At 42.0% G+C, this 27,617-nt stretch overlaps 7 protein-coding genes and 1 long non-coding RNA gene across 38 annotated transcripts; 7 read left to right on the forward strand and 1 right to left on the reverse strand.

Annotated features, from left to right (window-relative positions):
• Window positions 1-322: 322 nt before the first annotated feature.
• Window positions 323-27,604, reverse strand: LOC108652466 (modifier of mdg4). 25 transcript variants are annotated; one of them, XM_089265506.1, is made up of 8 exons: window positions 27,446-27,604; window positions 26,908-27,174; window positions 26,671-26,810; window positions 25,199-26,081; window positions 15,214-15,468; window positions 15,054-15,151; window positions 14,897-14,962; window positions 14,627-14,730 (listed from the first exon to the last, which is right to left on the reverse strand). In XM_089265506.1, exons 2-7 carry the CDS (start codon window positions 27,119-27,121, stop codon window positions 14,939-14,941), a joined length of 1,614 nt encoding a protein of 537 aa, XP_089121632.1. In that variant the 5' UTR covers window positions 27,122-27,174; window positions 27,446-27,604; the 3' UTR covers window positions 14,627-14,730; window positions 14,897-14,938. The 25 variants fall into 25 exon arrangements, 22 of the variants coding, with proteins under 22 accessions (XP_017958277.1, XP_017958310.1, XP_017958285.1 ...); XR_016197655.1 differs by lacking the exons at window positions 14,627-14,730; window positions 14,897-14,962; window positions 15,054-15,151; window positions 15,214-15,468 and adding exons at window positions 12,531-12,761; window positions 12,877-13,156; window positions 14,084-14,239; XR_016197654.1 differs by lacking the exons at window positions 14,627-14,730; window positions 14,897-14,962; window positions 15,054-15,151; window positions 15,214-15,468 and adding exons at window positions 12,531-12,761; window positions 12,877-13,180; window positions 14,084-14,239.
• LOC115563402 (modifier of mdg4) lies at window positions 10,208-11,192 on the forward strand. Its single transcript, XM_030386285.2, has 2 exons — window positions 10,208-10,399; window positions 10,468-11,192. The coding sequence occupies exon 2, from the start codon at window positions 10,635-10,637 to the stop codon at window positions 10,962-10,964; it is 330 nt and encodes a 109-aa protein (XP_030242145.2). The 5' UTR covers window positions 10,208-10,399; window positions 10,468-10,634; the 3' UTR covers window positions 10,965-11,192.
• LOC108652858 (uncharacterized) lies at window positions 11,291-11,776 on the forward strand. The gene is made up of 2 exons (XM_018103059.3): window positions 11,291-11,523; window positions 11,590-11,776. Exons 1-2 carry the CDS (start codon window positions 11,469-11,471, stop codon window positions 11,748-11,750), a joined length of 216 nt encoding a protein of 71 aa, XP_017958548.2. The 5' UTR covers window positions 11,291-11,468; the 3' UTR covers window positions 11,751-11,776.
• LOC149092030 (uncharacterized) lies at window positions 14,882-15,554 on the forward strand. Its single transcript, XR_016197658.1, has 2 exons — window positions 14,882-14,962; window positions 15,054-15,554. It is a non-coding gene; the product is annotated as an uncharacterized LOC149092030 (long non-coding RNA).
• LOC108659007 (uncharacterized) lies at window positions 15,782-18,730 on the forward strand. Of its 7 annotated transcripts, XM_089265511.1 has the most exons (4): window positions 15,913-16,125; window positions 16,727-16,838; window positions 17,087-17,757; window positions 18,353-18,730. In XM_089265511.1, exons 3-4 carry the CDS (start codon window positions 17,576-17,578, stop codon window positions 18,417-18,419), a joined length of 249 nt encoding a protein of 82 aa, XP_089121637.1. In that variant the 5' UTR covers window positions 15,913-16,125; window positions 16,727-16,838; window positions 17,087-17,575; the 3' UTR covers window positions 18,420-18,730. The 7 variants fall into 7 exon arrangements, 6 of the variants coding, with proteins under 6 accessions (XP_089121641.1, XP_089121637.1, XP_089121636.1 ...); XM_089265515.1 differs by lacking the exons at window positions 16,727-16,838; window positions 18,353-18,730 and adding an exon at window positions 17,930-18,227 and having other exon boundaries at window positions 15,910-16,269; XM_089265510.1 differs by lacking the exon at window positions 16,727-16,838 and having other exon boundaries at window positions 15,913-16,269.
• On the forward strand, window positions 18,744-19,212 carry pre-mod(mdg4)-W. The gene has a single exon (XM_089265509.1). It carries the CDS (start codon window positions 18,792-18,794, stop codon window positions 19,161-19,163), a length of 372 nt encoding a protein of 123 aa, XP_089121635.1. The 5' UTR covers window positions 18,744-18,791; the 3' UTR covers window positions 19,164-19,212.
• Window positions 19,324-20,032, forward strand: LOC108652892 (uncharacterized). Its single transcript, XM_018103092.2, has one exon. It carries the CDS (start codon window positions 19,337-19,339, stop codon window positions 19,859-19,861), a length of 525 nt encoding a protein of 174 aa, XP_017958581.2. The 5' UTR covers window positions 19,324-19,336; the 3' UTR covers window positions 19,862-20,032.
• Window positions 19,944-20,510, forward strand: LOC115563403 (uncharacterized). The gene is made up of 2 exons (XM_030386286.2): window positions 19,944-20,072; window positions 20,138-20,510. The coding sequence occupies exons 1-2, from the start codon at window positions 20,051-20,053 to the stop codon at window positions 20,389-20,391; spliced, it is 276 nt and encodes a 91-aa protein (XP_030242146.1). The 5' UTR covers window positions 19,944-20,050; the 3' UTR covers window positions 20,392-20,510.
• Window positions 27,605-27,617: the final 13 nt, after the last annotated feature.

Raw genomic sequence — 27,617 nt, forward strand, 5'->3', positions numbered from 1 at the left:
CAAACAATTACTCTGAAATGCTAAGAAATATTTGTTCCTTACTTCTCGATTAAAATATTGAGTTTATAATGTAAAGCAAATGAACTGCAAATAATATCATTTTATACTGCATCGTGAAATGCCGGTTAGCCAATCGCATCGGAGCAATATAACTTACAATCTTAATAACTTCGGCATTGGATTACTTCATAGAACAGAATTGTTTATCTCCCCAGCTGTGCAAATGCCAAGAGGTTTACCTTTTGGTCACAGTTCTGATATGTATACATATGCATATGCGATATCGAAGTACGAGCCTACATATGTTTTTATATGGCGCAACTAATGGAAAATTCTTTATTGACAAAGGGAAAACTTTGGTACGCAGTTGCAACTGTCGCGCTGCCATTGCCTCTGCCGCTGCTACTGTGAGCTGTTCGTTGTGTCATTCGCTTGTTTTTTGTTCTCGCCCGGAAATTGTGGGTCATGATTGTGTTGCTGGTTCTTGACCACCAGCTCACCTGTGCTGGAGCAAGTGATTATGCGAGCCGCACAGCGCAGATAACGGTTCCGGGCGCAGAGCCAATACGTCTTTGATCCTCGGCTGTTGTTCCGAAAGTACTCAAAGCCGCCCATCAACAGCTTCGGCTTGCCCTTGGTGCCTTTGACGATCATGATGCCCTGTTTGCGAACGAGTTCTGCAAGGAGAGATAGAAGGGTGGTTTAATTAGTTAACCAGAGCTCATTACAGTTTGATACTAAGACATAACGTGCACTATGGTACGACAATTAGTTCAGGCTTCTGCAAAAACATCTTTTTATTATACTTCGAAACAGATCCAGATCTTAAACTAGTTGATTTTTGTAGACGCCGCAAGCGCTCGAAGCTGCGAGTCCTTGGATCGGTTTCCTATCTGAACTAGTACAAGAGGGAATTCGATATATGCGTTATAAAATAGATTTGCCATAGATTACACTTAATTATATATGTGAAGTCTTAATGGGTCATTACAATGTATCATTTCTCTTTTTGATCAGACCTTAGGTGGATCATATCTAGGAATTATTTTTTAGATATATATAGAACAAATATAATCTAGATACTAGATTCTAAAGTAGTCACATCTCAGAACTTGGTAAGCTGAATCGAATAGAAGCTAAGTCCATTAAAGGTAAAACTATTTTTATTGAGGACTGGAATCACTTTAATCTGTATCCGTGCATCGCAACTCTCATAGCCCCATAGCTGCGATGCTCAGCTATGCGAGTGATTGGCATATTTGATCCTGTACACCTCCTGGCCGCTCTTCAGCTCGTGCGTCGTCGCCCTCACTTTGCAATTGGCGCTGCGATATCTTGCACAGCGCCAGTTGATGCTGCTCTTCAGTTTTCGATCCATGACGAATTCGTGTTTGTCTATCAACAATTTGCGTTTCTTCTTGCGCGTGCTCGTAAAGTTGGCCAACAGCATGATATCTGCAATGGGAAACATACAAAACATCAAATTAGTGATAACAAGTATATTTTAAAATTTGAGCTGAAATTTTAGCTTTATCGAAAACTTAACCAAAACATTTTTTCTCCACTTTATTTACTAAACAATTTTTTTTTTTTTAATATTAAGTTTCCAAAAATTAGTTGAAAATGTATATTATAAATTAGTATAGAACATTTTGTATATAGTATATACATATATTAAAGTGAGCGCTAAAGAACCATTGCGAATCGATTCGAACGAAATTTATACCTAAACTAAGCTTGTACGTTTTTTAACACAAGTATAATTGTTTACCTTAAAAATATTACTATAATAATATAATATATATAGATTGGTTGTTAGGCTTGGGATCAGCAGCTTTTTCCAATGAAGAGAACTCAACAACTTTCAATTAGTATTTTTTAAATGTATCTAGAAAATAATTTTAATCCCGTCAATTTTATAACTATCTTATTAGCGCTGGCCAGAATATTTGCTTAACAACGTGTCCTATAATACTGACTGCTATTTAAACACAGAATGGGAATCCCATTTAACATTTAAGCTTTTCTATATTGGGTGAGACATTATTCGTTTTATAACATGCAAAATATTGAAGAAACTTTTAAAATAAATTACTTAAATTATAACCAAATAAAGTCTGGAATAGCTCTTAGCGATATGCTGGAAAGAATGCGACTTGCAAAATATATCACGAATTTACAACATCTTAATATATTGATAGGTCTTGCTAAATAAACCCTGTAATAGATCAGGGATGCTTAGAGCCCGCGACAACAAACAGTGTATATGAATACAATACAAAGAAAAAGATCAAATTTAGATAGTAAAAGGTGGTATAGGCACCGCCATTGACCTAATTGCGCCCATGTATTGCGTTCTTCATCTTTCGTCCGTATTGCTCCTGGCTGTGATTGTGCTTGCAGAAGTGTACAATGCTTCCATTCAGAGTGTGTATCCGTCCGTGACACTTGAGTATAGTCGTGTACTGAGTGCAGCGCCAATAGGTCTTATTGTTGATGGCTTTTTCCCTGACATAGTAGAAGCCCTCATGCAGCAGGAGAATGCGACCCTTCTGGCTGATCACATAGCAGAAGTTGGGCAGATCTAAAAACAATATATCAAGATGGTTATATAACATTATTAGATAGTTTCTAGTTCCATAAATCTTAAGCTAACTTTATTCAGAAACAGAGTAAAAGAGCAGTTCTTAGATATATACAGAGGAATGCGGCAGATCTGAAAGATATATATAAGTTAGATGGTGCACCTGCTGCAGTGGCTCGTATGCGACATAGTTGCCATATAATGTACACTTTTTTAATCTTTATTCTTATTCTTATAGAGTTAAGCCGATCTGAACTATACAGTTTGAAATTCTATCATTAGATCGCATCGTCTGTCAGCTCGTGCAGCTCCTGTACCTCCTCCTGGTGCAGCTCAAAGCTAACCGCTTCCTCCATCCCGCGCTCCAGCTTGATCTGGGCCGCGTCTTGAGCCTGGGTCATTGAATGCGCTTTGCTGGAGCTATACTTATTTCTCTTTAGCTCAGCATGCATGTGCTCTGCCTTGTTGATGATGAATTTCGGTGGATTCTCCTTGAGCATAGTTATCCTCGCGGGACACTTCAACTTCTTGGTCGCCATCGAGCTGCAGCGCCACAGAATCTTCTTCTTGTTCTCGCTCATTATTAGAAATCGTATGCCATTGGCCATTATAGCTGGACGACCGCGCAGCGATTGTGTGAAGAAGACCAGAACATCCTCCGGATTGGGCACCTCCTCGTTAGCCAGCACAACTGCAAGGGAAATGTTTAACGGTAAAGCAATTAGTGAGCGTTGGATTAGAGAATGGAGTTATTATAATTGATTAGCTAAATGCCAAGTACTGTTACAGCTCTGCCTGGTTTTTGTTTTCTTTCATTTTATTTACAAGCCAAAAAATAGCACTTAAATTAGATTCTAAACGCGTTTGCATCTGCTCGACGGTTGCTGCTGCTGCTTCTCCTTGCGCTCCGGTCGCACATGGCAATGCTCGTGGATCTGTCGAAAGTCACTCGAATCGAACTTATTCATGCAGATTAGCACTGGGCAGCGTACGTGGCGATAATACCAATGGCAGCGCCAGAAGAAGTTTGAGCGGTTCTCGTTGTTCCTGAAGAACTTTAGGCCGTCCAGCCAGAGTAGCTGGCCGCCTCGCTTCGAGACCGAGAATTGCACCTTGGGCTTATATGGAGCAGCAGCAACAACTGCAAAATAAATAGAAAGAGTAAGATTTACAATCAATTAGTTATAGCTAGTTGTGGACGAAGGGGCTTCTCGTTTTGGATGCCCTTTGCACATTGAAAAACTATGCGGATATTTGCGTACTTTAATACATAGATTCTTAAGTCCTTACGAGCTAGCAAGTTAACAGTATAACTAAAATTCGTAGCTTTGCTTCGATTTGTACTCGTGGAGCGGTGGAGGCGGGCGACTGGACAAGCTTCTAGCTGAGAGCAGCTCGGGCGAAGCAATATCACGCGACTGCAGCTCGAGTTCAGTCTGCTGCTCCTGATCTTGATCCAGCTGCTGCTTCTGTTCCCGTTCCCGCTCCAGCCCCCGCTCAGTCACCCGCTCAGGCTCCTCCTCTTTAGCCATGGACGGCAGCGGCTTTATCTCAATGTCATTACTCTCCATGTGCTGATGCTGATGGCATAGCCGCAGGATGAGCGTCGACTCATCGTGAATAGCTATGGCCGGGCAGCGCTCCTTGTAGTAGTTGCGACACTTCCAATACTGCAAATGCCCCCGCTTCTTGTTGCGGAAGAATCGAAAGCCATTGATCACCAAGAGCTTTCCGCCGTTCTTCTTCGAGTCGGCAAAGTCTATGTGAAATGCTGCAAGAGAAGAGCAAAATAAATTAGAAACAAATTCTAGGAAAATCACTTATCAAAAAACTTATTTGCGAACATCATAATAATAAATTGGTATGCCAGTCCTATCAAAATGTTATTTATTTAGCTTCGACTAACTACAATTTGTTGCAGAACATTTTTAAGCCTAGCTTAAGTCTAGGCTGATTTGCTACTCAGCGGCAGCGGCAAACTGCCCTTGCCCTTGCTCTTCTTCAGCAGCGCAGATCCCTCAATTATGGACAGCTGATGGGAGAGGCTGACACCTCTGTGGAGAAACTTGGGCTTGTGATTGTGTTCGAAATTGCGCTTGATAATTCGCGACTGCCCTGAGCTGTCCAAAGCAGTCACTACCCGAGCCCGACATATCGTCACGTCCTGTGAAAAGAAAGTCATATACAATACATAATAGTGGGAATACATAATACAAAAAAGGGTGTCAGAGACTGTCTTAGTCAACACAAATTAGCAGTCAGTCATCCAGTCAGTCAATCAGTCACTCAGTGAATATCGTGGAATAAGGAATCGTTCCACTTACCTTGCGAGAGCAAATCCAATAGGTACGCGAAGCGGAGCTGCGATTCTTGACAAACTTCTGATCGTTGTAAATAAGAACTGTGCGTCCTCGCTGGCCCGTCCCGAAGACCGCGATCTCTGCAAAAGATTGAACAGACATTAGCAAATGAGATGAAAGGTATGCATGCTCAATATACGATATATAACATAAGAGAAGTGCTATAATCATAAGGCTAGCTACGTTAGGGATTGTGCGAACATTTATTAAGAATATCAGAGATTCAAATTCATATAGATTAATATTTCCAATTTAGGCGTGGTTATGAACGCCCGATATGGCGACGTAGGTGGGCTTTTTGCTGTTGGTAATCATATACACTTTACAGTTTAGACGCTTTTGACTGCATGACCAATAGACAGTGTCCTCGTAGTAACAACGACGCGTAAAACGCTGATCATCATAGATGAGCACATCCCCACTGAGAGTGTGCTCATAGCGCACTCGATCCCAATCATCCAGGGTGCGAGTGAGTTGGTTCTTGCTGGATAGGCCACAGCGTATATTCTGCTGGCGTCGCGATCCACATCGAGAACGTGATCGGGGCAGAAAGCTCTCGTTGCCATAGTCACCCAAAATATTCGGATCCAGCGGAAAAAGCGCTGCAAAAAGAAAGCGAGAGATTAATGGATGTCTTAAAAGCAAAAATGGCTCGAAGACAGCAGTATGACTAAAAGTAAAAGATTTGATTCATTGATTTCAGTAACTTATATTTGGTAGATCATAAATTAAAAAACATTTTAAAATACGAATAAAAATAGAAACGTTCAATGGCTAAAAGTAAAACATATGGGAAATAAATTAGGAAATTAAAAGAAATTAGAATTTAGAAAGTAAATAAGTTAAAGCAATCCCTTACCTGTTCTCAGTAATAATCTCTCCAGTTAAATAAAAATCTTTCATATACTTTAATTAGTTAATTTAGTGATTGTGCATGCCGCTGATGGCGTAACGGATCTGTCCAGTGCCCGTGGTGCTGGTTATGATGCGAGCTCGGCATTGCTTGCGCCATTTGCTGCACTTCCAATAGACCTTATCCTTGTAGGCAGCATTGCGCAAGTATCGGTGCCCGCCGCTGTGAAGGACGCAATTTCCTGCGGGAGTCTTGATATATTGTATGTCATCCATGGGCTTGGCCTGGCGAATGCGCTTGGACATCGGCCATGGCAGCGTGGGAGCTGAAGCACGGCGATTCTGCACTGCAAAGGACACGCAAAATATGACATGTTAGTGTTAATCAATTACAGTTATTAGTTATTATTATATTATTTATGTAAGATGAAATAAATTGGGCATATTCTCCATAAAATTTCTTATGCACTGCAATTTATTTTGAATTAATTAGTAAATTCTCTTAGCCTAAGGTTATTTAGCTATTCCAGCTGTTGCAGATCCTCAATGCTGAGATTAAGCGAACGCAGCTCCAGCGTCAAATCCTCCTCAGCTTCCGTTTTGACAAAGCCCGATGCAAGAACTGCCTTAATGGCCGACTTGTGATTCGGCTTGAGCAGGGGAGTGACCAAGGACAAACGCTTCTTGCGATCGAAGTTCAGGCAGGTGTGATGACAGGACTCCAACACAATCTTATGCACGCCCTCAATCACATTGGTAACAACGCGTGCGCTGCACTTGGTGCTGCCCTACGTGATCGATAGAAACTGAGTGTTAATAACAGCTTGAAGAGATACGTTATTGAACTATCTCTTACGAACTTACCTTTTTGGAACAGATCCAGTAGGTCTTCAGGCCGCTGCGTCGATTCCGCACATAGTTGTGTCCATTGAAGGCCAACAGCTTGCAGCCACGCTGGCCTCGCACAAAGGATAACAATGAGTGTTTGATTTCGCCCCGGCTCATGTCCTCCAGATCGTCTGTGAAGGGAGTTGGAGAATGTTTAGTGGGATTGGTAAAGATATTAGCAAATTACGAGGCTTAGCTTAAGTCAAATTTAACAGGCATTTCAGGTGAATTTTCGTTTTATTTAATTGCTTTTTGCTAAGGACTAAAAACAGGACTAGTATGGCGGATGGTTGTGCTGGCTGCACTTGACAATCACATCGCGATCCTCCACGGTAACGACGCGCGCTTTGCACTTGTGAGCGCCAGCGCGTGCACAGGACCAATAGGTCTTCAAGCCGGTCGCTTTATTCCGGGTGAAGGTGAACTCGCCGATCTTCAGCTTGCGACTGCCACGAAAGCCCGTAATGTAGGAGTAATAGTTGGGATCTACAATAAGGTAAGAAGGAGAGAGAGAGAACGTACAAGCAATTAGTAAAGATCATAGAGTGGAACAAATATATAAAATTGAAAAATTGCAGGCAGTATATATACACATTGAGCACGTCTCTAACTAGGCATTTATTTAACACATATTGAGAGTATGCGATATATATATATATATATACATATATATGACTATATATATGTATAGCGTGTCTTTACGTATATACAGTTGACTTAAGACTAACTAATTCAAACGTTTTCCTCCACTTTCACGTCGTCCTTGTGCGCTCGAGCTGCTGCCTCCGCCCGCTGGCGCTTCAGTGAGCCATATTTGCGCGCCTTCGAGATGACCTCGTGGTTGTGCTCGCTGTTGAGAATGGTGAGTGTATCCAGCTTGGTCTTGAGCCGGGCACGACAGCGCAGAACCGCAAACTGGCTGCACCGCCAGTAGGTGACATCCTCGCGGGTAATGTGCCGGTTGAAGGTGTGATTCTTCAGCATTATCTGCTTGGTGCCATACTTGCTGACGATAAAAAAGGGCGAGCTGTTCTCGCCGCTGCTGCTACTGGTGCTGCCTCCAGTTCCGCTAGCGTTGCGTCGGCTCTGACACTCGATCTGCGAATCGTCTTCTTCGCCGTCCAAGCTGATCGGATAGTCGAACTTGACTGCAATTAAACAAAGAATGGATTCAGAGAGTTGCATCTAGTTGCTGCTGCTGCTACTGCTGATGCTACTACTGCGGCTGCTGCTGCTGCAGAAATAAAAGACGAGGCTTGGCTTTTCGATTACAACTTTTCATTTCAACCAGTTACAGTTGCTTAGTCTAAGGTTAAGACTATGCTTAACTAAATATTTGTATAGGCATATGTATTTGTAATCCGTTCGAGCTAGCGGCAGTGCGTCGCATGCCCATTGTACTTGGTCAAGCGTGGCCGGCGACTCAGCTCGACATGCACGTAGTGCGCCGCGCAGTTGGGCGTCACGCAATGGTAGTAGGTGCGATATTGCATGGCACGCGTTTTCTTATAGCACCGTCCATCGATGAGCAGAAACTCGCCGTTGGACGTGCGCCTGAACTTCACAGATGCATCAGCTGTAGGCGATGTGGATTCTGTGGCTGCTGCTTGGTATGGGGATGATATAAATTTCAAATTACGTGTTTTTAGTGCAAGCGCTTAGTATACCTTAAATACTATAAGAAGTCTTAGCTTAGAGAGCACAGTGAAACCCTATTAGAAGCCAACCGCAACAAATTAATAATAATAATAATAATTATTATAAATGAGAAATTACACTTTTTTCATACTTGAGAAATAAATAAATAAATAATTGCTGTTAAAATTGGTGTGAAGCAAACAAAAGTAGGGAAAATACTGCGAATGCATGACTTAGCCGATAAATGGATTATAGCAGGTGCGCTTAGAGTTTTCACTGTACAGTGGTACACAACTAAATAAACTACTAAACGCGTTAATATTCATATTGCATTTTTTCATTAGAGATTTATATATTTTAATATTGCTGTAATAACATTTCCTTGGTCATGAGCTTAGGGGGCAGAGTGTTGCCTGTGAATCGAGGGGGATGGTTATGACGATTTTTGCCCAGCTTAATGCCCCCCTCGAATTTGGTTATGGCACGGGCGGAGCATTTGTTCTCATTGAGTCGCTTGCCATTGCCATCGGAGCAGATCCAATTGATGGTGGCACGAAAGCTGGCCTCCTTCTTGTACATGTAGCCATTGAAGATCAGGTTATAGCCCTGCTTTTGGTTGCGCGTGAAGAAATAATCGTATTTGGTTATCCAGACGCTATTCGGGAGCTCCGCTATGAATTGTCCATTCTGGGCGGTGATTGCGCCTGCAATGGCATATGAAAAAGGGGAAATTTGTGTTTGGGTCCTCTGAGTTGATTCTTGATTGTGTCCTTAAAATCACTTAGATTAGAGCAAAACACAACGTTTGAAGGCAGCAAATATTTTATTCAGGGTATACATACATACATACATACATACATATAGACAAATATACGATAGACTAAAACAGTTTACATTGCAATTCGTAGCATCTATGGTAGTTAGAAGAGTAGGAGCACTTACCATTGCTATCCCTTTAGCTTAAGTCCCTTGTTTAATTCAAATTAACTGACATTTTTGTCAAAATAAAAACATATTTGTTGTTCAACAACTCTCACAACACTCGAAGAACGCAAAAGATAATGAGCGCACTGCATCCAGGTTTCGGCGATGCATTGACATTTGATCACATTTTACACATGTAGCACATTCAGTACAACTGCACAAATACACTTTAATTATTTTGCACATTTTAAATAAGAACTTTTCAGAACGGTTTTTGTAAAATTTATTAGCAAGCAAAACCAAGCGTAGCCAATCGCGGCGAAAAATCACTAGAATGCGGCGAAATACTGACAAGATGGCTGACTCGTAATTGTATTGATACAGCAACGCTACCTTCAACGCCGTTGCCACTTAAAAGTGCTAATATGTAGCGAAAATGATATAAGTTTAGAAGCAATTTATGCTTAATGTACTCAGCAACTGATATTATTCAACAAAAATGGTTTATAACACATTTCTTAATATGAATCCTTACGGGCTGGTCCAAGTTTTGTGGCATGCCATGCATATTTTTAATTTTTCCACAGATATTGATATATGTATATATCATATACAGCTAACCAATATAGAGCTAACCAATATACAGCTAACCAATAATAATTACAGTTTATTTACAATGTAATCAGTTGATTACATATCTGAATTGGACCAACTTTGGTACATTTGTACCGCATGTGTGGCAACTGTGTGCTTTATTGCGAGCAGGTGGCAACACCTGAAACGCAAGTACAGTGCTTCTTCTTAATTTGTGATTTACATTTACAGCGCATTTATAATTTTTTTTTTTTTTTATTTTATTATTTAATAAATTCACTCAAACTTTTAAACTTGTGTTTTATTTTATTTTCGTTAAGCTGCTTTCATTCTGAGCCGAATTTATTTAACCTCGTTTCTCTATCACACCTCGTTATAACTACAGCCACAGCCACATCTACATCGGTCGCTCCACAGGTAATTCCTCCACGTAAACGCGGTCGCCCTAAAACAAAGGTAGACGATGCCCAGCCGAAACTCAAACTGCTCGATAAGCTCAAGGCTGCCACTGAGAATCAAGCTGCCAGCAGGCCAGCTGTATATGCCTCCACCACTAAAGGTAAGTCCACTTGTTGCCTTCATTAAAAGAAAGTCGTCGATATTAATTAGAAATTTACTCTTGCGCAGGTGGCGTAAAACTGGTCTATGAGGGGCATCTGTTTAAGTTTTCGTTCCGCAAGGCCGAATTCTCAGTGTTCCAGTGCTGTTTCAGAGAGCACGGAGAGGAGTGCAAAGTGCGCGTCGTATGCGACCAGAAGAATGTCTTTCCCTTCGATGGAGAACACGTGCACTTCATGCAGGCCAGCGATAAAAGCGTCACTTCATCCCAATTCATGCCTGGCGAGGGAATTGTCAAACCTGCGGAGCCCAAGCCGGAGGCAAAAGTGGAAATACTTATACAAAAGAGCTCAACGAATGACGAGAACGCGGATGAAGAGGAGGAGGGCGAAGTTTTTGAAATACATGAAATTGAGGAGGCTGAATTGAGTGAAGCTGCAGCTGACGGAGGAACAGTGGAAAACTCGACTCCAAAGCCCGCTCAGAACGAAGAAGTCGATCCAACCGATTTCCGTGAGCGGATAAAACGTCGCCTGCAGAAAGCTCTGCAGAACAAGAAGAAATAACAAATGGGACAAAATCTGGATGCTTACCTATATAAATTCGATTTATACATGTTTTACACTATACACTATATGCAATTACACATATATATATATTTTACTTAATAATCACGTTTCGAGCAAATTCGCAAGCTGCTCGTTATACAAAAGCACAAAGCAATACAATATTCTTTAAGCAAATCATTTTTGTAATAAACTTTGATGACAATAAAGCCGAGATTCCAATTTAAATATCTAGCACGTAAGCAATACACCAACTCTAGAAATTATCTACAACTCTCTATATTTTCTGGCCATTTATAGGAGTAACTTCATAATTTAACTCATATCTCTCTTACTTCCTTTGCAGTGACGCAACACGTCCACAATTGCGGCCCACAGACGTTTCTCATTAGCCGCAAGGGCGGGACCTTGCTGACCATCAACAACTTCGTCTATCGCTCCAATCTGAAGTTTTATGGCAAGAGTAATGACATATTGTACTGGGAGTGCGTTCAGAATCGATCCATGAAGTGCCGCAGCCGTTTGAAGACCATCGGCGATGATCTCTATGTAACGAATGGTTTGTGCTAAATGGAAATGGAACTGCCGAGGGCTCATTGATTATATTATTATGTTTCTCTTGTAGATGTGCACAATCACATGGGCGACACGAAGCGTATTGAGGCAGCCAAAGCTTCGGGCATGCTTATACACAAGAAGCTGAGCTCTCTAACCGCTGCGGATCGCATTCATGGCTGGAATCGGGCCGATCAAGTCGATCAAATGGTTAAGTTTGAAGGAACGTAGATAAGTCTATCGAATGAGCCTTGGAATACTTGTTCAACTAAATACTTACGTCAAGCATTCACGTGCCTGAGATTAACGAGGAGCGAAAAATTTCAACTTAAATGCAAATATGTTTATTTGAGAAATTGTTCTTTTATTTATTATTTTTATTTTTTTGTATGTAAAGTATTAAAAAGACATACTTTTAGTTTAGACAACAAATTTGACTAACTGTTTGGCATAAGCAATGCAGTTGCTATATTTTATTTTTATAGCCAACATTTATTTACATATATACCCACTAGGAGGAAGTGAAATAGGTTACAAAACATGAAGAAACCTGAATAATACTTGATTCAGTATGTGCAAATGTCTAGAAAATATCTCTCTGTGTATAATTAAATGCATTGAGGCATTTTCATTACAATCATATATGTATATGAGAATACACTATGATTGTCAATTAAAATTAATTTACTTAAATTTAATTTTTCAAACTTTTTATTTGATGTTAAAAATGGTACATTTTTCTAACTTTATATGCATCATATTACTGTATCACTAAACAATCTAAATTTACTATGCAGTATAATTTTTGACATTTAAATATATGTAGGTAAAATAATGTAGAGACAATAGGGAGACAATCAAGACCAACACAATTAAAATAGTGCACATACTATAAATCTAATTAACCTCAAATATGGCTAAACATTTCTTGTATTTCTTATTCCTGGCTGACGATTTGCTTGATTTGCTTCTTCTTGAAGTAGGATGACTTTGTGTTAACATTGCGATGTATGTGGGCGGCGCACGAGAAACGGTATTTGATCTCCGTGCCCATGGCGAAGGTGAAGACACGCGCCTTGCATCCCTTTGAGTGCTGCGAGCAGCGCCACGTTCCAATCTTGCCGACGCCTCGGTGGGATATGAATTGGTTTTGGCCAATTATCAGCTTTGGATGATTGCGAGCGGTGGGCACGAAGACTGCGGTGCCGTCGTAGTCCCTGTGCTTGCGTCTGCGAGAGCGACCTGGAATGACAAATTATTCGTTTTTGATTAATTTCGACTTAAGCTCAAATTCTATGGGAAGTTTAATTAAAATGAATCAGTGACGTTTAAATATTTTTATTGCATTTCTCCTTACATGTTTGGTTCGATTTGGAAAATGAAGCATTAAATCTACAAATAAAAATCCATTTTACTCCGCTTGATTTTTGACGAAGTCTCAGTGCATACATAACAACTTTGGCATTGTCCCATTTTGTTCTTTGATTGTATATAAAATCACAGATTTTGTGTAATTTGCAGGAGTGGACCCTGATGGTTTTGATGGCATTCATCCAATTGGTTAAATTCTTAAAATTCACTTTGAAGGTGGCGATGCCATCATTCAGTTACACCATATTTTTGCCCTCAGGTTGCAGCTGCAAGAGATTGAGAAGAAAAAACTTTTGAGAGGTTAAAAGCAGATTTTAGATTTCTCAATAGATAGGTTGAGGGCTCGTTGTATTGGCTGGCCGGTGTATATATAACTGCATACAAAAGAGAAGTTAACTTAATGGTTACATGTACCTCTATGTCTTAACTTTAACATTAAGCCTCATACAAATGAAAGGTGTGTTGTGGACTTTATTATATACAAGCATCCTCACTTTGCATCTAGACTAAAGCTAATTATATACAAACATCTTGAACTAAATTTAAATAGAAACTTACTCAACTAACTTTGATTTCGCATTACAATTAAAACTTACATTTACAATTAACTTAATTGACAATTTATACAAAATATATATGTATATATCAAAGACTTTGACAAAGTTGCACTTAGGTATAGGTACTCAACGACTTCCAACGCAGCCTTGGCTAGTACTCCTTGCTAATGTAGACAGCGCCGTGGCCAGGATTGATGGCCTGCAGCTGCGGCAGTGCTGCACCTGGCTGTTGCCTGTGATGCTGGTGATGCATCAGCGCCATCATTTGCGGCGCCTGCACGGTCACCGGCATGGATAGCGGCATAGCCAACGGCATGGGCACGGACAAATGAGCTGTGCTCGTGGCATACGCTTGCGGCACAGGCGGGGGCGGTGGCTGCTGCTGCTCTATGGCACTGGACATTGCATTGTGTATGGCAGGCTTGGTATTCAAACTACCGCTCCCACTGACATTGCTTTTAGCCTGGCAGTAGAGCTGGCAGAGCGGCAACAGCTCCTTGTGGCGTCGCTTGATATGGCTGAGGAAGTTGCCCGTCGACTTGGTGGTTCCCGAGATCAAGCCGAAGCAGCTGGTGCAGGTGGCCTGTATGGCACCGGGCGTCTTTTGATTGGGCTGTATATTCTTATAGAACTTACCGTCAAGTATTTTCGGCAGTGTATACGGCTTCCTTATAGCCATGGTGTCGTCGTCGCTCAGATACGCTGCAGCGAAGGCGGCCACACAAGCGTCGGTCTCCAACACAGGCGTAGGAGTCGCTGATGCCTCCGAACTGAGCTCCACTTTGACATCAACTGAAAATAAAAAGTGTAGTAGATTAGTAAATGCGCTCTATTAACTGATGCGTGCGACAGTGAAACGAGAACATGAAGACTTTCATGTGTCTAAATACATTTATTTCCAGTTATAGATATCTTAGGCTAAACAAAGATAAGTGTTAAATATTATATATTAATCTATTGCAGCGCGGACAGCTCATCAAGAATCTCTACAGTGAGCTCCGGCGAACTACACTCGTCAGCCTTCACCTCTGGGTCATGGGTGTGGGGAGCGCCGGCAATACGCAAAGTGACGTCGTTCACCTTGGAAGTCACCAGGGTGGCTCGACAGCAATGCTTCACGTAGCGCGAGCAGCGCCAGAACACGTTCTTCAAGCTCTGCCTGTTCACCACATATCTGTAACCGTTGTAGATGAGCATTATGCGACCGCGCTGCGTTGTAGTGTATTGTATATTGGTGCAGGTGTTTTTGTCCTCGAAGAGCGCCTTGATGGACTGCATTACACCTACAAGTAAAGAAAACATGTTGAACAGATGTTAGAGGGTTGGAGAGTTAGAGCACACATATACAGAGACAAGGATTATACATCACAAACGGGTTGGGTGATATATAGTAGGGTATTAACAAATTCATCTACAACATTTTATTTCAGTTATAACAATTAAACATACAAAGTAGAAATTCTTGTGTAATATAGAGAAAAATAGAATCTCCTAGCTACCGCCTGAGTTAGCCTGGTTTGCTTTGATCGTGGCCAATTTGTGATCGATGTACTCCTGGACATTGGATTCATTCAGTTTGGAGCTAGCTACCGCCTGAGTTTGCCAGGTTTGCTTTGATCGTGGCTAATTTGTGATCGATGTACTCCTGGACATTGGATTCATTCAGTTTTTCGCCGCGCCGGGCGAACACCTGGCATACATGGGCTGTGAATGGAACAGAAATCATATTCATATACACATAATAATGTGGGCTATTCTCTATATACTTATAATGGCATGGAACGTTTCCTTTTCTGGCTGCTGTTCGCCCAGAGCAATGCGCTTTAGCTTGTCCTTACCAATGACCAGATCGGTAACACGTGACGTGTATATCGGCGGAATGGGCACAAAAAGCTTAGCTAAATCGGTTTTCGACACAAACACATCGCTGCCGGCAAATAGTGGTATCGGTGCATCCTTATTTGATTTTATGGTTATATCCGTTTCCTTTTCCCTTGATTTCTTTTTCTTGCCTTTCTTTTCTGCAAGTGTACACGATTATTAGGAAGTCATAAATATTTTTAACAATAAACATAATAAATAATAATTTAAGTTATAAAAAAAACAACACACACATTAAATGTTTCGCTTCAGTTTTTATTTAACATTTTATAATAAATATGTTTATAAAGATATCCTACATTTACGTAGCGAACGTATCTGTGTGCACGCGACGTGCGTGTTATTTTAGTAACAACAATGCACATTATGTTAATACACTAAACGAACTATTAAGTACAAATGCACAATTTGTATTTTATTAAAACACAATACAAATTATTTCTAATTATTATTCACATTTCAACAAAGTTGAAAAAAATGTCTGCCTTTTGGGCAAGCTGCTGTAAGCACACACACACAACCGTACGAACAATAAAAATGCTACACAGGGTTGCTTAGCGCGGGAAATGGTGGCAGCGCTGCCAAACCATGTGGCAACGCCAAGATTCGCCGCAGTTGAGAAAACAGAATTGTAGTAATTGCTGCAAAAAATAATTGTAACTTTGTTTAGAAAAAAAAAAAAAAAAACATATACAAGTCGAAACCCGCACAGAAAATGTAGTTGTACGATGCGCAGATTGAGTAAAAGTGCTAGAGTGCGTAGTACTTGTGTAATAATGATGTCAAACGGGATGTATGTACGTGTAGTATCTTTGTGTTTGTGTTGTTTGTAGAATTAAACAATGTTTGTGTACAAATTATGGCATCGCATCTGTGAAATTGTCAGGGATCTAAAATCGAAACCTTAGAATTGCCTTTGTTAATGTGTGGATAATCGATAAGTTCATAAAATGAAATTTACACACTTGTTAGCTTAGTAGCCTCCCCTAAAAATAAATGCAACTATCTCAGCTTGCTCCCTTAGAAATGGAGATTGCATTACGATCTAGTAATAAAGTGCGTAGGTTTTTAGCGCCACTATTATGTTCTCTCTTAAACCTGTTCTGTATAAACTGAAATAATTTAATATGCTATGAACATTTTGGTGCTATTGCATTTAAAGGGCCTTGTGTTATAATACTTCTACGCGCCATAATAATGTTTATGGTAGCCGCTGTTAAGCTATTAAAATTTCTACTAATGTTTTTGTTGCGCATTTTCTCCACAGCGCTATCAAATCTGCATATGTTTATGTTAATGATAGTCAAAACCCCAATCAGAAGTTGTATACTAATGTATATGGACTTCTCACTATGCTCTATACGAATACTATAAAAATTGATAATATAATAATTATAGTGCACACTGTTTTCAAAGTTACAAAATCGCGGAATACCAATGCTCATAAGCCATATAACCGCGATATAAACACTTCGCATTATTACAGCCATTAAAATAAATGTATTAAAAGGTAAGGTATGGTCATATTAAATATATCATTATCAAAACTAAAATAAAAAGATACAATTTCAACAACAATGTTATTGTTAAAATAGCTTTAAGTTTGTCTAGAATCTAAGGATGTAAGCCTAAATATATAAAAGAAATCAATAAAATCAAGTAATTATTGAATATAGTGGATGGAATTTTGATTCATATTAAGGCCAGTGAAGTAGTCTATAATATAGTCAACGCTAACTGTTAACTTTCCATTTTCAGACTCGTTAGCGGACTATAAGATCCAGCTGCCATTGGCGAAACGTAAACTTGGACGAAAGGAGAACTTCGATCATTTGGACGTTTGCTTCACGCGCAGCAATCGCGGCAACAACTTGCTGACCATCAATGGGAAGCCGTTCACTCTGAACCGCAGGATCAAGGACGCCTGCTATTGGGAATGCGTGAAGCTGCGCTGCAAATACATCAAGTGTACAGCTAGAGTAGTAACCAAATCCAATCAGATATCCGCTCTGCGTGGGCAGCACAATCACCCATAGAAAGCAAGACACAAATAAATCTGATTTTTGTTCAAATTTAAAAGAAACGAACTTCAATTCTTTGTACTCGGAGGCAAATTCTTTGTCAGCCCACACCTAATTATTTCTGGTATTTGCAGATGATCCTCGGCTGGCACGCAGCAACAGTAGTGGTGGCTATCGCCTCGTGGCCAATCGTCGAGGAGGCCAGAATCTCTTGTACAATGGACATATGTACACCGTGGAGCGCAAGTATCTGACGACCATCAACTGGGTCTGTGCGAAGAATGGCAACGTGAAGCTGCGCTGCCCGGCGCGCTGCGTGACCAACTCGAATCGCAGCATCAAGCTTAGTCACCGCAAACACAATCATCCCAGCAATCTGTACCAAATACACAAGTCTCGAACTAGGCCGTAATAAACAGCTGCTCTGTACATACATACATAACTCGAGACAATTTTCAATTGTAATACTCGACTATCTGGATATCGACCTCGATCTATCTATGACTAACTTCCACCTGCTGCTCATCATGCCTTACTAATCCATTCTCTTTCGCTCACTTCTTGCCTTTGCATGACGCAGCTGCCAGGCGACGAGGCATCTGCATTAAGGGACGCCCCGGCTGCCTGCTTATCGATGGATATCGATTTGTGATCAGCTACCAGCAACGCCACCGCTGCTATCTGAAGTGCTCCAACTTCCGTAGCCAGTGTCGAGCCCGCGCCATTCAGAACAAGCTGACGGGGCAGCTGCAGCTGCGTAACGCCAGTCACAATCACAAACGCACGTCGTTAACTTGAGCAAGTACACTCTCACATACAAACGCACACACACACATCCACACACATGTATAATAAATCGTTTTTCGTATGCAAATTGAGTCGCCTGCTTTTCACTAATAAAATTCATGCCCCATCAGTAATCTAAATAATTATGATAATAGTAAAATTATCCATTTAAATATAAGTATTTGTTTAACCATGTTCACTCTCTTGCTGCTTTTAGGTACGCCTCCTGTCAATCTGGCCCAGTATGTGAGATCGAGTCGCGGCACGGATCTGGTATTCTTTGAAGGCAACACCTACACTCCCAACGAGAAGCTGCGGGAGGGACAAAAGTCGCGGGACTGGAAGTGCTCCATGTACCACAAGGCCAAGTGTCGCGCTCGCCTGAACACGCGGATCACCGACCTGGGCGATCTGATTCACATGACCAGCCAGAAACACACGCACACGCCCATGTATCTGCTGCAGCAGGAGGGGACAGCAGGAGATATGAGGAAACTGAGCCTTACTCGCAATCTACAATGCGACGGCCTACGCACCGCCAAGGGCAACTAATCTTAGGTGGCGAAGACACTAAATAAAACTTGATTTTCCTTCATTTGATATAATTTTATTGCTGATTAAAACTAAATGCTTTATGATAAAGACTACATCAGTTGATGCCTTCCACTAATGTATTTATCTGTCTCCCATTTGTAGACGAGCTCTCTGGCTACCTGACCGTGGAGATGGTGACCAATGCGCAGGGAAAGCGCTCGCTGGTCAAGTGCCCCAAGCTCCGCTTCATTCGGGGCCAGCGCAAATCCGTACAGCTGCTCTACAGTCAATACGCGTATGCGAAGAACAACCAGCACGGCCCGACTACCTATTGGAACTGTCGCATACGACGCACGGGACTGCCACCTTGCAATGCTCGGCTGTCCACGACGAAGCTGCTCAACGGCAGCTACAAGGTGTGCCTGACCCGGCCGGAGCACAACCATCCGCCCTCGAAGCGCATCGCACGCATGCTGCAAGATTTTAGAGTTTAAGCTGAGAAACAAAATATATTTACGCCCTGAGGCGAAACGACTTGAATAAGACTTATTTAATTAAATTACTAGGCTAAGTTCATTTGCAATAAGTTTAACTAATTGATTGTTTGTTTACTTTTGAATGTGTAGAGAACAGCGTCGCGATATATTCGGCCACGTCGCGGGGTCGCATGCAGCTCATCTATGGCGGCCAGCCATTCATCTTCGAGAAGACTCTGAAGCTGTCCACGGGCGAGGAGAAGCGCTACTGGCGCTGCAATCAATGGTGGAATCAGAAGTGCCGATCCCGAGTGTTCACAATCAACGATATTGTGTGTCCACTGAATCGCTTCCACACGCATGAAGAGATTGTGCGACGGAAGAAGCGAGTGAGGCGCATCCAACCCGCGCAGGAGCAGAGCAATGCGAATGCCAAGACGTATTCCACAGCAGCCGCATCTAGGCAAGAACAACAGCAACAGCAGCAGCAACAGGTGCAGGTGCAGCACGACCAACAGCAACAACAGCAGCACCTTCACCACACGCAGCAGCTGTCGACCGATGCGATGCTGGGCACAGCGCTGAGTGACGAGGCAGCGGGCACCATCGACGTCAACGACCTGGGCATGCATTTAAAGTACGAGGAGATCGTGGCCGACGTGACGGGCATTGTGGGAGGACATACGCATGCACCCGTGCTGAGTCGCAAGAAGTGAGCATGAGCTGGACGAGCACAAGCAAAAGCATAAGGAGAGGAAGAAGGAAAAGGGTGTCTGTAGTTCGTAGTAATTAAAATGTCTATTATTACATTCAAGCTTCTATAGTGCATATACACATTATTCGAGTAAACGCAATTTTAATAAACTTAGCTAAGGCTTCAACAGCAACCGAGTGATTCGATATACATGTATAATCTACACATCCAATGTATAAACCCCACCTGCTTCTCTATGTCCATACACACACTCTCTATCGTTCTCCGTCTCTTGCAGCGGCTGTCTTCTACTACACCAAGGGCCAGAGGAAGTCCATCAAACTGAACTATGGCGGCCACAGCTATGTGAAGTTCATGGAGAACAGTCGCGGCACCAAATGGATCTGTGCCACGCGTTCCACCACCAAGTGTCGCGCACGCGTCCGCACCAAGGGAGAGATTCTGGAGGTGCTGCACGGCCCACACAATCATCAGATCTGCCGGCGACACTGCGAACGTGCCAAACAACGAAAAACTGCCAGCCAATCCTAACTCGCACGAAATTTATGGGAATCCGATTTCTACATGAAAAAATATGTGTCTATATTTTATAAATCCTATTTATACGAGCTGAGAATAAGAATTAGGATAAGCCAATATCAGAATCTATAAATATATATTTTGTGCAATGTTAGCTCAAGACAACAGTTGAGATTCAAATCGAGAAATATATTTTATTCAAAGATCATAATCAGCTTATTTAAATCTAAATAGTAATAGAACGTAAAAGTTATGAAATTAATTAGCCATAGTTGAAAATATGTCTGAATGTAAAAACGTAAATAATAAAGTAAAGTAGCATCCGATTGCCTGCTAAGTATATAGTAATAGCTTCCGCATCGAATCAAATATTAATATATTGAAATTGTTTTTAGTATATATAGTCGATTGCTAATGCTAATGGAGCTCCTCAAAGCACGGCTCGCACATCCAGTTGCTGCCTGGACAGCTGTCACAGCAAGTGCTCAGACGTTGCAGATCGGATTTGCCCTTCTTCAGGCATGTCACACATTTGCCCTTCATACGGGGCACGCCCACAAATACAAAATTGTGTTGATTGCTAGAGGTACGTAAGATGTTCTCCGGATTGCTTAAGTTCAATTTGGCTCTCACGGGCTCCACAACATGGGCAATGGATTTAACGGGACTTATACTCAAGCTTATAGTTGTTGGCCGTCGCTTAACAGCTCTTGCTTCCGGCAGCAATTGCTTGATGCTTACACGCGGCACGGGCACACGCTGAGGATCACGACGTACTGCAAAGGTGTTGCTCGCATTCGGAGTTCGTGTTCTGTGTGTGTAGGTGTATTCTGCAAGAGACGAGTTTTTAGTTTAGAATTATGTTTGGGAATGGATATGAATTTACAGTCTATCTATAGTTAAAGTAGGATTATATGACAAAGTTTATATAGAAAAAGTTTTTATTAAGTACGAGCATAGTAAATTCAATAGATAGTATCCAGTTTCAAGTCTTTTATCAAGTTCTCATGCATTCGAAATGGTCTGACAATTCGTAGGACAGTCTCTGTAAGAATCGTAAGTATTATATTAGCTAATCGAAGGATTATTAAACTCAATTACAATTACAATATGTATGCCTTAATAAGTATATGCTTAATAAGCTCTATGCATAAATGTCCAGCATTGTATTCGTCGTATTAAAGTAGAAGACAGAATTCCTTGATCGTAGAAATTATCAAAAAGTAGCCATTGCGAGAATCTAAAGAAAGGGATAAATCTTTAAATTAGTCCACAAACTTTTAAAGGCAATTACTATTACACAATCTCTATGGCGTGTAAACTCTGGGTATGAACGTTTTTAGTGGCTGTGGTGCAGCATGATTGTGGCTGCCGCGCAGCCCAGTGATTGCTTTCCTCTTGGTAGTCAGCGCAGCCTTGCAGCCCAGTTTCTTGTGGAAGCTGCAACGCCAAAAGGCCATGCACCGTGGCACATTCCTGGAGTGGCAGCTGTATGTGTGAGCCTCGTAGACCAGCTGACCGCGATAATTGTAGCTCAGCTCTGTAAAATAGTGGCAAGATGTGAGTTCATTGGGTAACATTGATTATAGTTAGGCACTTACTACTGGAGATCACAGAGAGAGATTATAAATCTTGAACTAAGAGTCTACATGTTGGGCTTTATTTGAAATCATGCTTAGAAACTAAATTGCACTCGATATAAACTAAAAGCCATGGCCGCCTCTGCCTAGTCCTGCATGAGCATGAGTGAGGCGTGCATTAGGTCACGATCGGTTAGCTGCACGTCCGTGGACAGAAAGCGGAGCGGCTGCGGCTGCTGTATCAAGAGCTCTTGCTTAGGCTGCTCCACCTGGTACTGGGTTATGCAAGGCACGCGACTCAGCTTCGTACGCGACGTGGTGCTGACAGCGGCCAGACGATTGCGTTGAATTATCTTCTCAATCTTCTCGGTGTGCGGCGCATGATTGTGCAGCCCTCCGGTTATACTCTTTAGCTTGCCGTTTTCGAGGACGCAGCGGGAGCGACAGCGCTGCTCGTGCACCTTCTTGGAATAGTTGTGGCAGCGCCAGTACTCCTTGCTATTCTTCCTGCTGTGGCAATTGTACATGAAGCCATTGAGGACCAGGCACGGCGTCGACCAGGGGCTCTCAATGAAGAGCAGTTCGCTGCCATCTGCAAAGGAGGGAGTTACAAATAGGTAATTAGCAATGATATATAAAGGTCGAGACTTCATGGTGTATATGCTATATACATCAAATTAGTGAGATAACTAGTTTTTGGGTTATTTTAGATTGACTTTTATTGAAGAGACATTTGATATAGTATAATTTAATTTAAAGGTTAATTTGCTTTATGTTTTGGTTAAGTTTAGCATTTGCTGTAGCTTCACTTTCTGCATGGGCTTCAGCTCGACGACCTGCTCGATCATCTCATCCTCCTCGTCGTCAGCAGCGTCGACTAACGCTTGCATCTCGATCTCTGTTGCCTCCGAGGCGGGCACGTACAGCTTGCACTCCTTGCCATCCTTGGCGGTCATGATGCTTATGTTGCTGCTGCTCAAGTACTGCGATATCTTTGGGTTCGATGTGCATATCTCAATGTACTCGTCCAACTCCTCCTCCACATTGTACAGCTGCCTCTGTCCTATGCGACTCGCATGGGATTCGTGGTTGTGCTGACGTCGAGCGTCAACGAACTCTCCGTTCTTTGTGATGACGACCGCCTTGCAGCGCAGCTTGAGCACATCTGCACACCTCCATGTGGTCTGGCCGTTCGCCTGGGTTAACTTCTTGTTGTAGATGTAATCCTTGTAGACTAGCTGCGCGTTCTTCTTTTGGCTGCGTATAAATTTGATTTTGCCAGCTGCATTAACGCGTATACAAAATATAAATACAAAGGGTGAACAAGAATTGTAGAAGAGTGTGAGTTAAAGGTCTGCCTTAGAGCTTAGTGCAATAAATATAGGAGTTACAATTTACGCTTAGACGCTACATTAAATAAAACAACGCACATAAAACAGTTTTCGCATTAAGCATTTTATTATAGCAGAGAACAACAACCACCCAGCACATACACATAATTATTTGTAAGCAAATATTTAACAAGATGCTACTGAGTATATGGAAAGGCGGTTTAGGAGCAATCCAACTTACGGCGAGTCACAACAAAGCTGACAACAGAAAATAATACATATTTTATTACAGCACAGATTCACAGTTATTTCACAGAAGGCATGCACACAAGCTTGGTTCTAATTTCACAGAAAGAAAACACTTTCAACACTTTTCACTTATCGTTGGACTGCTGTTAATGCACATTCAATAAGAGAAACAATCGTAGATTATTGTATATCTACGCACGTATAGTAAAATGAAAATAATTAACGAACCAACGAAAATATGTATTTAGCTTGGTCTTCCGAAGCATCTCTCTGGCGTTGCCACCTCTGGTGAGCACAGAGTTGCACTAGCATAAAATGGTCATTAAAAGAAAAAGGTCTGGCAACACTCACTATCCAATCTCAATTCAATTTATTTCGAAATATTAAACAAAATGAATATACATCAATTTAGCTTTATTATAAACTTGTACGTACCGGTCTTTTGTATTATAACTGAAACCAATAACCACGCGAGCCCGGTGCTCAGTTTCATCAATTATGCTGCTAACGCACTTCAACTCTCACGCAGAAAATCCAAAAGCATTTCCCCCCATTCCAAATAGTTGTCATAATCATTGGCGGCAGTTCCACGAAAAAGTATGTCATCAGCAGTTTTAATATAACAAACGAATACGTTGGCAGCTCCAAGCGGTCAATTTGTTTTGAAAATCTATGCCATGAACGAACACAACAAACTCAATCTGCCCAGCTTTCGCGTATTAATTGAGAAAACGCTCCATATAAATTCTCCTCCATTTACATTTTTTCGCTACCGCAAATCGATTAGCCGCACAAATTCTAAGACTCGGCAATCAATGCCGTTGCTCGAATAACCGTCAGCAAGCTTTTATGTTGCTGCGGCTATTCAAAGCAACATCTTATTTTAACAAGCAAAACAACCACCACCAACGACGCTCTTGGCATTTTCCTTCAGGTGGCAACGCCACATCGAAATCCGTTAACTATGGCCATATATTTTCAGTGCCAGTTTCGGTCCTAGCTAAGAACGTTAATGAAATGCAAAATAGTACAAATCTAACAATATAAAATTACCTGTAATAATAGAGTACCTTTGTTTACAGCTCCAATGGAGTTCAAGCGCATAAGTTCCAAGATCTTCCAGTCCTGTGATACACTCATCGACAGCCGGGAGGTTCAGCTCGCATCAGATTTTACATATATTTTTCACTCTACTTACCTTCGCGGCTAAAACGAATCACAAACGCGAGAGCAGCTACCTTAGCAAAGTGACTTTGCCTCGGTCTGCCGCTCGGCCGCAAACTCTTTTCGGGAAAATAGAGCAGCAGCCTAGCCGTAGCTAATCTTATCTCAACTAAAATGGCTGATAAAACAGCTCTTAAATATGCATTGAATGGTGATGAGGCGCCGATGATATCGCAGCGTATGATTGAAGCAGATTTAAGGGCTCTTTTATAGCCATAAGGCAAAAGTCGAATTGTGAGCTGCACGCTGAATTGGAAGCCCACACATGGACAATTTGAAAAACAGTTACAAATGATGTTTTGCCAATTAAGTAAAGGAAATCTGTGTGCAAGTCACAAGTCCGACTGCCTGGTCATTAAATACTTTATCTATGTCTAATGACAGCCCATCAACAGTCGATGACTGGATCGGGCCATAGTCAAAATGTCAACCAACCTTGAGCCTCTGTGTTGCCTTGATCCGCGCCGGTGTCGACAAACGAAGAGTCACTGTAGCTCTGCGACTGCTGCTTGACAACGGCCTTTGACGTGGTGGCTGCGATGCTGGTGCCTGTGTTGCCACCGGTTTGATTGCCTGCATCTTCGTTCTCGGTGAAATAGCTGTCGTCATAGCGCATGTCGCCGTAGGCATCATCCTCTACGTAGGGCGTATCGCCATCGCCCGCTACCTCGGCATGCTCTTCGCTATAGTCCGGCTCTGACTTTGTGGGCAATTCCATTGGGAGATCAATATATTCAGCTTCCTCTTGAGCGGCCGCCTGTTGCTGCTGTTGTTGTTGCTGCTGCTGCTGGCGCACCTGATGCACTTTCGTGTCGGCGGCCACCACAGTTGTCTGCACGGTTATCTGTTGAGTTCCCATCTGCTGTGTGCTAGTTGGAGCATTCGCAGACGTGTCCGTTGTCGATTCCAGTGGGTCAATTACGTTGCCGGCGGCGGTGCTGGTTGTGCTGGATGTCTTTGAGCGCTTCACAGCACCTGAGCCAATCAGACTACCCCGTTGAGCCGCGCGTTTGTTTGTCGACACCAGCGTAGCCGTTGTTGTGGTGCCCGTCTGCAGCTGCTGAGTTTGTATGTGCTGCTGCTGCTGCTGGGGCTGTTGTACGATGGTTGCTTGTGGTGCGGCTGTTGTCTGGATGACGATTTGTGTGGTGGCCTTGTCATCGCCCAGAACATCGTCAACGGTCTCAATTTTGTACCGGGCAGAGGTGCGAGGCTGTTGACGTTGTACACGCTGGGCGGGGATTTGTTGCTGTTGTTGTACATGAGGTGCGGCTGGTGGGGGTGTGGGTTCCTGTGGGGGCTGCGGCGCAGGATCATTCTGGAAAATTCAACAAAGTTTACATATGGCTGGCCAGCATGAGAAGAGAACAAGGGTGAGCTGCGCGCCTAAATACTCTAGCATTTGACATATATATAATACACTCCTTTTTAATAACACAACAGAGAAAACCAAACGCACCTACTAATATAAATATACAGATACACATATACATTGCAATACAAATGCTATTTCTTCTTGCATAGGTATAGCAAATAACCACCAAAACGCGCGTACACTTCTGCTATCTACTATGTTACATATGTTAAGACAAAAGTACAATCTCTCTCTCTCTGTTAGGGTATAGCAAACAACCACCAAAACGCGCGCATATTGATACTATCTAAAGCTAGCAAAGAGAGCGAAACAAATACACTGCCAACAGCAGCATACTCATGCCATCTTTGTCCCGCATGCACGTTCGGTATGTAGCGTGTTTCGTTTTATAACTGAGTACAGTCAAACCAGCTCTTATACAGACAATTTCGACTGTGTGTGCGTGCGTGTGTACTTTGTATGTATTGCGCGCGCGAACACCGCTTGATGTTCTCTTCTCGAATGAAGCTAAGGTATATGAATTTATACTCACATCTGTCAGCCCCTTTATTTGCAGCGACTCTGCTGTGCTTATGAAGGCTGGCAATGCGTCCTGTTTAACGTTAACTTCGCCGCAATACATGAACTGAATCAGGTCCTTCAATGCCGAATGACTGACATTATTTAGGAAAACTGCAAATTTAGGAAAATATGTAAGAAATATGCTCGCCTGGCAACTGCTTCCGAGTTGTTTTCTGTTTTCTACTTTTTATTTTGTTTCGGTACTTACCGATGGCATGGGTATTCGATGGCATTTGCGTAAACATTTTGCGGAAAAAGGGCGAGCAGACGGACAGCACCAAACGATGCGCCTTCACGATTTGCCCCTCCGCAGCCAACGAAACATCCACCAGATCCCCACGACATAGCGATTCGTGGAACCCAGCAGACAGATTTGTGTTGAAATTGTTCCAGCACAAACTGAATTGCTCGTCGTCCGCCATCTTGGACGAGCGTAGAAATCAATAGAATTTTCTGTATCTGCTTTGTGTGTGTGCTGATGAAAAAATTCAAAGATGCGAAAATCAGTTTAAGTTACATTTTTTTTTTTTTTTTTTTTTGCAAGCAAGCTGGATGCGAATAGACATTTGTTTACAAATGTCAAGCCACATCAAAAATGCAGACGCATACAAAACTTAGAAGTGAAAAAAACTGGGAAATTTTTTCACGCGTGCTGAGGCAGCAATATTTTAGTTATCACATTAATTATATTCAACGTAAAAATATTAAATTCAATAATTTACTATATGCGAAAGAGCACAACTTACCTATCTCAAATGTATTTCTATAATAAAATACTTAGTTTAGGCACAAATTAAAAATAATTACTTTTACTGCGCTGGTGACGCGCAGTTGCGTCCAACTTTTGCAACGAGTACCACGAAATAAATGTATACTAGCTAGGGATGAACGACAGTTTTATACTGGGTAGGTATGCTG

This window comes from Drosophila navojoa, chromosome 2 (genome assembly GCF_054131105.1).
Source record: "Drosophila navojoa isolate 15081-1374.11 chromosome 2, UAZ_NAV_1.0, whole genome shotgun sequence".
In the NCBI taxonomy this organism is placed as follows: domain Eukaryota; kingdom Metazoa; phylum Arthropoda; class Insecta; order Diptera; family Drosophilidae; genus Drosophila; species Drosophila navojoa.

Excerpts from the sequence above, each read along its gene's own strand:
- LOC115563402 (XM_030386285.2), top strand. The coding sequence starts at position 10,635 with ATGCAGGCCAGCGATAAAAGCGTCACTTCATCCCAATTCATGCCTGGC.
- LOC108652858 (XM_018103059.3), top strand. The coding sequence starts at position 11,469 with ATGAAGTGCCGCAGCCGTTTGAAGACCATCGGCGATGATCTCTATGTA. Across the intron at positions 11,524-11,589 it reads TGATCTCTATGTAACGAATG|ATGTGCACAATCACATGGGC; the intron begins GTTTGTGCTAAA and ends TTTCTCTTGTAG.
- LOC108659007 (XM_089265510.1), top strand. The coding sequence starts at position 17,576 with ATGTACACCGTGGAGCGCAAGTATCTGACGACCATCAACTGGGTCTGT. Across the intron at positions 17,758-18,352 it reads CACAAGTCTCGAACTAGGCC|GTACGCCTCCTGTCAATCTG; the intron begins GTAATAAACAGC and ends TGCTGCTTTTAG.
- LOC108652892 (XM_018103092.2), top strand. The coding sequence starts at position 19,337 with ATGCAGCTCATCTATGGCGGCCAGCCATTCATCTTCGAGAAGACTCTG.
- LOC115563403 (XM_030386286.2), top strand. The coding sequence starts at position 20,051 with ATGTATAATCTACACATCCAAT. Across the intron at positions 20,073-20,137 it reads GTATAATCTACACATCCAAT|CGGCTGTCTTCTACTACACC; the intron begins GTATAAACCCCA and ends CGTCTCTTGCAG.
- LOC108652466 (XM_018102683.3), bottom strand. The coding sequence starts at position 27,121 with ATGGCGGACGACGAGCAATTCAGTTTGTGCTGGAACAATTTCAACACA. Across the intron at positions 26,082-26,670 it reads AAATAAAGGGGCTGACAGAT|AATGATCCTGCGCCGCAGCC; the intron begins GTGAGTATAAAT and ends TGAATTTTCCAG. Across the intron at positions 14,240-25,198 it reads AGGCAACACAGAGGCTCAAG|TTGATGTCAAAGTGGAGCTC; the intron begins GTTGGTTGACAT and ends TTTTATTTTCAG.